General features: G+C 49.9%; 2 protein-coding genes across 2 annotated transcripts; one reads left to right on the top strand and one right to left on the bottom strand.

The window, feature by feature from the left end:
* The first annotated feature begins 373 nt into the window (after positions 1–373).
* LOC123179779 (protein NEN4) lies at positions 374–2,796 on the top strand. The gene has a single exon (XM_044591658.1). The coding sequence runs from the start codon at positions 1,548–1,550 to the stop codon at positions 2,475–2,477; it is 930 nt and encodes a 309-aa protein (XP_044447593.1). The 5' UTR covers positions 374–1,547; the 3' UTR covers positions 2,478–2,796.
* Positions 2,797–3,828: 1,032 nt separating this feature from the next.
* Positions 3,829–6,835, bottom strand: LOC123179781 (uncharacterized). The gene is made up of 4 exons (XM_044591659.1): positions 6,545–6,835; positions 5,560–5,843; positions 4,711–4,771; positions 3,829–4,607 (listed from the first exon to the last, which is right to left on the bottom strand). Exons 2-4 carry the CDS (start codon positions 5,808–5,810, stop codon positions 4,335–4,337), a joined length of 585 nt encoding a protein of 194 aa, XP_044447594.1. The 5' UTR covers positions 5,811–5,843; positions 6,545–6,835; the 3' UTR covers positions 3,829–4,334.
* Positions 6,836–8,272: the final 1,437 nt, after the last annotated feature.

Here is an 8,272-nt window from a genome sequence, read left to right as displayed (position 1 = left end):
ACGCAAGGATAGCAACTGTAGTCGTCAAGCACGACAACTTTCCTTTCGGTTGGCAAGTTTTATTTTTTTTTTCCTTTTCGGATGACAACTTAGTTGTAAGAAACGTTAATACCGGAGTGCTTCGTGCCACACGTGTGGCACTTATCATTTGAAAAAAAGAAACCAGACATAGCCTTTCCGCTTCTTGTCCACCTCAGCGACAGTGGATTGGTTGGTTCCATTGAATCCTTTGCAAATATGATTGAACTCTAGATATGAAGGCGAACTCGACGTCAGACCGATCTGAAAGGTACTATTGCGCGCATGTGATTAACAAGCTAGAGGGGAATTTGAAACAGAAGATTGCAAGCGTCCAAGAAGAAGAAGAAGAAACATCTATCCGTGTACGTATGTGGAATATTCTTCTCATTGTATTTGGATTTTCTTAGCCATACTAGATTAGAATAAATAATTACTAACTAGTAGGTGTGCGCGTGGGTAGAATGGTGACCCCCACACGGACGCAAAGGGGACACAACACACCTATGGCTAGGTACTAGGTAGCACCTAGCTTCACACCACTGCATATTGCCTGCAGGAAAAACTCAAGGCCAGCAACAAGGCTGCTTGATCGTGAGATCATGAAAAGCATTTCCATAACACATTTCTTTGTTACCTCTCAAGCATATGTGTAGCACACACCAATGTTTCAAATGTCGGGAACATACATATTCCCGGCCAAGCTGCAAATAATTCCAGATTTTCTTTTCTTTTTTTTGGAAGTTTGAAAATTCTCTAAATTTCAATGAGATTTGGGCTAATTTATGCTTTGCTTGAATTGGGCCGGATGATTCAAGGCTACAGATATTCCGGCGCCCGGCAACGAATCTACTCGAATTTCGTCGAAATTCCGGTCGATGTCTCGTGCATACAGACGGACGGACGGAGTACATACATATATACACACATACTCCCTCTGTAAACTAATATAAGAGCATTTAAATTACTAAAGTAGTGATCTAAATGCTCTTATATTAGTTTACGGAGGGAGTAGAAAAGAAGAACTGGTCCATTTGATGGGAAGAAGAAAGGAAGAGAAAATGAAATGGGCTCTTGGTAGTGACTTGCCAAGGTGGATAATGTTGTTGCATGCTTGTGAAACTTGGAATCTTGCACCCCCATCAACATGAGAGAGTTGGTTGAGATGTTGAGGTAACTAACTACTCAACTAACTTGCATGCCCTACCTTCCTTTTTGAGCAAGCTGCTAGCTTTGCTTCCACTGTTGGAAGTCCCCAAACATAAAACTCATGCACCGTCCACCCCAAGCAACCCCTCTCCCCTCTCCTCTCCATGGAGGAGTTCAACCAGAAGAAATATTCCTCATCTTCTTCTCCCTCCCTCTCAGCTAACCTCTCTAGCTCCCGCCATTGATCGTCAAAGCTTATATATACCGCAGGCTCCTCCGACAAGACAAGATCGTCCCTTCTCCCATCCCTCCTCTCCTCCATTGATCCATTCCCACAAGCAAGAAACAAACAGAGCTCCACCGCCAAGAAACCTCCACCAATGGCGAACACCAAGAAGAGGGAGATGGTGTTCTTCGACGTGGAGGCGGCGCCGCCGTCCGGCGAGTGCCGCCTGCTGGAGTTCGCCGCCATCCTCGTCTGCCCGCGCCGCCTCGTCGAGGTCTCCAGCTACTCCACCCTCATCCGCCCGGACGACGCCGGCGCCGACGGTGGCGTCCTCTCCGCCTCCTCCGCCGCGCCCTCGTTCGAGGACGTCTTCCCGGACATCTTCGAGCTGCTGGACGGCCGCGTGTGGGCGGGCCACGGCATCCGGCGCGCCGGCTGCCCGCGCGTGCGCGGGGCCTTCGCCGCCTTCGGCCTGCCCGCGCCGGAGCCCGTGGGCGTCGTCGACTCCCTCGACGTGCTCCTCGCGCAGGGCGCGCAGGGGTGCTTCGGGCCGGCCGGCGCCGGGGACGACGGCCAGGAGGACGAGGAGGCGGCGGCGGCGGCCCTGGCGGAGCACTTCGGGATCGGCGCGCGGCGGGCGCGGGGGCTCCGGTGCCTGGACGGCGCGCGCGTGAGCCTCGAGGTGCTCAAGCACTGCGCCGGCGTGCTGCTGCTCGAGTCCAGCCTCCGCGGCGACGTGCCCGCCGGCGCCAGCCGCAGGAGCAAGCCGGCGGCGACGCCCAATCCCATCAGCAACAACACGCTGGAGAAGGCGTTTGCCCTCGCGGCGGCCAAGACGACGACGCCGGCGAAGGCGGCCACGGCCCCTCCTCCTCGGTCTCCTGCTGCTGCTTCTCCGGCGGCTGTTCAGAAGGTGAAGACGAGCACGGGGAAGAGGGACAGCACGGGGCAGGTGGTGGTGGTGAAGAAGGGCGCGACGGCGGCGACCGTGACGACAACGACGGCTACCGGCGGTCGCCGGGTTCGCCCGCCGGCGCCGCCGTTCAGCATGATCCTCAGGCACTCGAGGGCCGTCATCAGATGAGATGATCGATGATGATCCAATCATCTCATCTCATCTCACCACTGATTATTGCACAGCTTAATTGTAGCTCTGATCCATTAATTCACCCAATTCATTCATATTTGCATTCCTTCATTCATTTGTAAACTGTACATCATAGTTAACCTTGACTCAGGTTTAGTTTGACAGCAATGTTTAGTGTAACCATCAGCATCATCATGTTGTAAAAACACAGCCCATTTCATTTTATTTGTGAATAAATGCAATTTGTAACCAATTGTTGTACAGATGGGGCCCTCAATTTGCCTCAACTATGAATAACAATTCATCATTCATTTCAGAGTTTCTTGTTTTTGTTCTGTCTGAGTGGTTAGATCAGGCTATTCACATGGGTTGTATCTACTTGAAGAGTATTTTATCCCCTTTGATTCCCACCATAAGAATTGAGCCCAGAAAAAAACAAGCAAGAACAAGAACACAAAATTTGAGGCAGTTTTTATTGTAACCATCATCATCAAGATGTTCTTCTCCCTCAATTGGAGCATCACCAATTTGCTAATGCTGTATTATTATTGTAAGATGAGATGTAACCCAGTTGTTGTACAGGAGTGACAAGAATAACAAATCATCATTCAATTATGGGTTATGTTTTGTTAGGTTTATTGTTTCCTTCATGTAGAGGTTATTTTATTTATCTGATGATGATTCCTAGGACAAAGAAAAGATTGAACCCAGACAAAACAAAAAGCAAGAGCAAGAACAAGAACAAACGTCTGTCTCATGTTGTCCATCACCATCGGCATCAGATTCATCCACACCAACAAGAATTGAGCACCCCATCAACATCCAAAGGAAAGACAACAAGAATTCTTCATCTCATCTCACCCTTGCTTGGGGCCAAACAAAACTACACTCCACACACGTATGTAAAGTTTCATTTCACTACACATCAGCATCAGCTTTGCAACAAACATCCTCCCCAAAGGGCAACAAGAATTGATAGTCTCTTGGCCAACAACACTTTGATTTCAAAAAGATGCTAGCAAGGCCAGACAAAGTACAATTCAAGGGCAACACAAGATTGTCAATCTCTTGGCCAACAACACCTCATTTGCTACAGTAAGAGGTTAACCAAAGCCAGACAAGGTACAATTCATGTTACAGCAGTATCGTGCACACAGGTTGGGCCAAGTTCATCTAAAAAGGGTCAGTGAAAATTACATCATGCCAAGAAGTGTGCACACAAAAGCCCCACCACAGGCTGCAAACACAATGAACCAGGGCGGCTGACGCTGCCTAAGAACTGTGTAAAGAAACTATATGATGACAGCTGAATGTCAACATCACAATTCACAGATAGATGCTATGATAATACCACAGGAACAAAAGAGGATTTAATATAATAATATAATAGTTTCTTAATTATGCATCTGAATGCAGGGCAGACGGTATTTACAGACTCTGAACACACCCATGGACTGGGACACTTGCTAGACTCTGAACACACCCATGGACTGGGGACACTTGCTAGACACAAGACACAAGCACACACACACACACACACACACATTACAAAGATGTAGATACAGGACACAATGGACGGGACGGGAGACCTCGCCTATGTACATAACCGAAAGCTCTCTGCGATTGCGCAGTTTCAAAAGCGACAACCAGGCGGGCGACGATGAGGACTCACCTCGACTCAACTCAACTCGACTAAATAAACTCTGACTCGAATAGGTACTACTAGCTTAGCTTAGGATTAAAGGGACTAGCTGTATCTCGGGGGCGGAAAATTTACATGTTGGGGGGGTGGGATGGGGGGTGCAAAATGGCGCTAATGGTCAATGGTGAATTGGTGGTATGGCGAAAATGCTCTCAGGCAAAGGTGACTGCACAATGGTTCTCTTTGTTCCCGCAGGCAAAGCCTTCGATCCTCACTTTTGGGCTGCTACTCGCCCCGCAAGACGGAGAGCCTACTTCAGCTCGTCCACCAAGCATCTTGCTGAATGGGCTCCCTAGAGGAGAAAAACAGGGGGTGTTCCTACCAAACTGCGGATCATTCACAATGGGGTTGTTAGTGCGGACAGGAGGCGAACCACAGAAAAAGCCAGCCTGGCCGTTGGAATCGGTATCAACATCAGGGTCATTCTGAAAGGCAAGAGACACAAACAATCTGGCATCAGATATCAATGATATGGTGCCGCATATAATAAAGTACAAACTGGCTATCTATTTAAAGCACCAAGGTTACCTTGCTGAGGATGAGATCAAGGATATCAGAGGCGGAGTCTGTTCTATACACTGGTAGCGTCCTGCAAAAATCAAAGCAACATAGGTCAGACACGTGTTTCACGCTTAATTTGTCGCTACTGGACTTTTGTAACGGTACCGAGACGGTTATGAAATGTGCCGTGCAAATGGTATATAACTCTAAATCATGTCCCCTGCCTACTTTGTCGCGACATACAACCGTATGCCGTTTTCATACTATGCCGTTGCGTGCTTATGCTCTGCCTCTGCTAGCTTCTTCTAGTTACGCATTTAGTGTTGTCTCATGAAAGAAGCTATCGACCGTTATAGCCTTATATGTCAAGTCTGTTGCTACTGCACTAGTTTTTGTTGGTTCAATTGAGGCATGATGTCCTGGCGAGATGCAACACTAAACCAACTTTGTTGCCTACTCTGGCGTCACGTGTGCACGCTTTGTTGTCGGCTAACGTGTGCATGCTTCGCTGTCTTCCTAGCTTCTGGTAACGTACAGTTAGTGATGTCCCATGTAAGAACCTGTCGACCGTTATAAGCGCCCTACAGCATGTTTTTTCCCTCCAAAAAAATTCTAACTACCTTCCATGCATATGCCTACTTGCTGCTGCACGAGTTTAATAGAGTGTACGCCTTACACAATCATGATTCTAACAAGATCATAATATGCAACCTCATATCCGGTGTTAATACCACATATCAATCAGCAATTCAAGTTATTAAGGTATCGTGCCATCAACATCACCAACCATATGAGCAAAATAAACTAAACACACAACAAGTATGTATGCATGTATGCAAGCAACTGGATGATGATGATGAGAGTTACCACACCCACCCGTTGATAGGCCTGGAGGTGGCCCTGCCGAAGGGCTCGACGGGGTGGGGAGGGCGGGCGGGGCGGCGCGGCAGCGGGCATATGACCTCGATGCGGGCCGGCTGCGCCGCCACGGCCACGTCCATCTGCCAGAACCTCGACCTTCGGTCGGGCGCCACCGCCATGAGGGGCTCCCCCCAGGGGCAGAGCTGCTGCTGCTGGGTGGGCGTGGCCCCTCCGCCCGCGCTGAGCCTCATGGTGTAGTGCTCCATGCCTGCCTCCTTGCGACGTTCAGCCTCCTGCAACTGCAAGAAGAAGAAACAGACAAGATGGTTACAAGGTGGTTGAGCAAGACACAAGAAATTTGTCTGTTGTTGGCAGCGGTAGATTCTGCTGCGTGTAGAGGAGTAGCTGATCCGCAGGTGAAATCATGCATGCGTGCGTGCATAAAATAAAATAAGACGCGGATTCTTGCACTGCGGATAAAATTATTTTCTTGGTCAACATACATGGAGGAGGAGGAAATCTTGCACATGGTGGCGGTGGTGGGGAAAGTGGGATTTTAATTCATTTTTAATAAGCGTGAGCGGATCTGCTGTTGGTGCGGGGGCGTTAGGTGGGATTCCTGCGAAATCCAGGAGGGGAACCCTCAGATCCGCCCCCGCCCGCTGGCGCCAGAAATCGGCGGAGCGGGGAACATTGGAGGTCCAAGAATCCATCGGCGGAAAATCCACCCCCCGGGAGAAATCGAAGAAGGAGCGGGCGAGGAGGAAGAATGCGGGAGGGGGTGAAATCCGGCCACGGAATCGGAGGGGAACACGAAGGATGCATCCCCCTCCGTCAATCCGTCCGTCCTCCCCGTATTGACGGCCAAAGAAGAAGCCTCACCTACGGGGAGACGAAGGAGCGTGGACGGAAGAAGAAGAAGAAGGTGGGGGAAAGAAACAGTGAGATTTCAAAATCGAAGAGCGGCATGGATAGATCCGGTGTAGATGGAGGCGCTCACCGGGAAGACGCTAGCAGATCCGCCGCCCCCTGGACGCTCCTCCTCCTTGTCCTCGTCCTCGGCGGGCAGCGGCGAGATCCCTCCCCCTCGTCTTCTTGTTCCAGGCCGAAAGAAACCCTACCTACCTAGTACCTAGCAGCAGCAGCACCGCCTCGCCATCCCGCCGTCGTCGCACCGAGGGTGTGTGGGATACTGTGGATGGATGGATGGGGTCGGGTCGGGGGCAGCCGGAGTGGTGAAGGGGGTGAGGGAGGCCTTCTTCTTGGCTGCCCTTGCGACGGACGGCCACACGCCCCGCGCCCCCCTTCTTATCGCGGCGGGAGCGGCCTACGCCGCATGACACGTGGGGGCGGCCACCTGCCATCCCCCTGGCTATGGCCCGCACGTCACCCTCCTGCGGTTTCTTCTTTCCGTCCGGGCCACCGCCCCCTCCCCCGCGCCCGCCCAAAGTATTCTACGCTCCTCCGTAGGGCCGATTAATACTACAAGCAAGCAAGCAAATCCTGTACGATCAATGCAGTCAGTCTATATACATATACACAAATACAAATCACCATACATAGTAGAGTACATCTCACACACACATCATCAATCAACACACGATCCGCCAAAAAAAAAAGATCAATGTATATCAAATGCCGCAATCTCCCACCATCAATGCGGTCTATACAAATGCGTATGTACTCCATATATACATACGCTTCACTCCATTAACATCTCCACTTTTCGGCGGGTGGTAAAGCCATCAGATCAAATTCTACATGCATGCAAATCTTCCACCATCGATGCGTGTGTGCGCGCGCGCGCGCGCATATTGCACGTACATATCATCTCACAAAAATTATGTATGTGTGTAGATTGCACGCATCCTCTCGAAAGATGTGTGTAGCACATACATTTTCCACGCAACATGTATACGCTTTTGTGTGCGCTTTTTTAAAGCAAAACAAGAAAATCATGCGCATGCCTTCTGCTCTATTTGTTTCATGGGTAGGTTTGTGTGTATACGTATGTGTAGATTAATGCCCACCATGTACGGTGGAGCCAACGGCTCGAAAGCGAGGGTTTTTGGATGGTCTTGTGCTATCCTATTGGTATATACGTCTGACTTACTTGCGCACTGCTAGTATACTAGTGGTGCTAAACCGTTGCTTTCGCCCGCGGATGAGCTAGGCACAAGTGCGTGCATCGGTTTATTCTCTTACTTCCATGCCATGTTGTGAACGGAATTGTTTGCCGTTTCTTCATCGACGGGGACATCGCGAAACCTTCGTCTCTCCAGAGCTCTTCTTTCTTCTTCTTATAGCTAGGTAGAAGCGGGTGGTCACGAGTGGTTGCATGTGTCAGTTACTATTGGGGTCGGCGGTTGCGTCGTATCCCTCCCTTCGTGTGGAATGATGATTCTCATTCATTGTTCTTGCTTATGTTCGCTACTTCTTATACGCTTTTTGTTGCACCTTGTGTGTATTTCAAACTGAGCTCGAAAGCGAGGGGTTCGAACGTTCTAGGGTTGTGTGGTTGGTATCACCTCTAGCCTATTAGGGTTCTGGGGCGGACCAGTTAGCCGTAATAGGCTTGCGTTGCGTCATGCATGTACTGGAACTGAGCTCGAAAAGCGAGGGTTTTCACCGGTCTACAACCATAGTGGATAATAGATGTGTTTGTCGCATATGGATGGAAACATCTAACCCATCTCGTCTAGGGTTTTTCTAGCTAGGCAGAAACAAC

The sequence above is a fragment of the Triticum aestivum genome, chromosome 1D, assembly GCF_018294505.1.
Source record: "Triticum aestivum cultivar Chinese Spring chromosome 1D, IWGSC CS RefSeq v2.1, whole genome shotgun sequence".
Lineage (NCBI taxonomy): Eukaryota > Viridiplantae > Streptophyta > Magnoliopsida > Poales > Poaceae > Triticum > Triticum aestivum.
This window is presented reverse-complemented; position numbering and strand designations above follow the sequence as displayed.

What these genes read in the sequence shown, in the direction of transcription:
- LOC123179781 (XM_044591659.1), bottom strand. Translation starts at nt 5,810, where the DNA reads ATGGAGCACTACACCATGAGGCTCAGCGCGGGCGGAGGGGCCACGCCC. An exon ending in ACCTCCAGGCCTATCAACGG is followed by an intron (nt 4,772 to 5,559) that starts GTGGGTGTGGTA and finishes TGATTTTTGCAG; the next exon opens with GACGCTACCAGTGTATAGAA. An exon ending in TTGATCTCATCCTCAGCAAG is followed by an intron (nt 4,608 to 4,710) that starts GTAACCTTGGTG and finishes CTTGCCTTTCAG; the next exon opens with AATGACCCTGATGTTGATAC.
- LOC123179779 (XM_044591658.1), top strand. Translation starts at nt 1,548, where the DNA reads ATGGCGAACACCAAGAAGAGGGAGATGGTGTTCTTCGACGTGGAGGCG.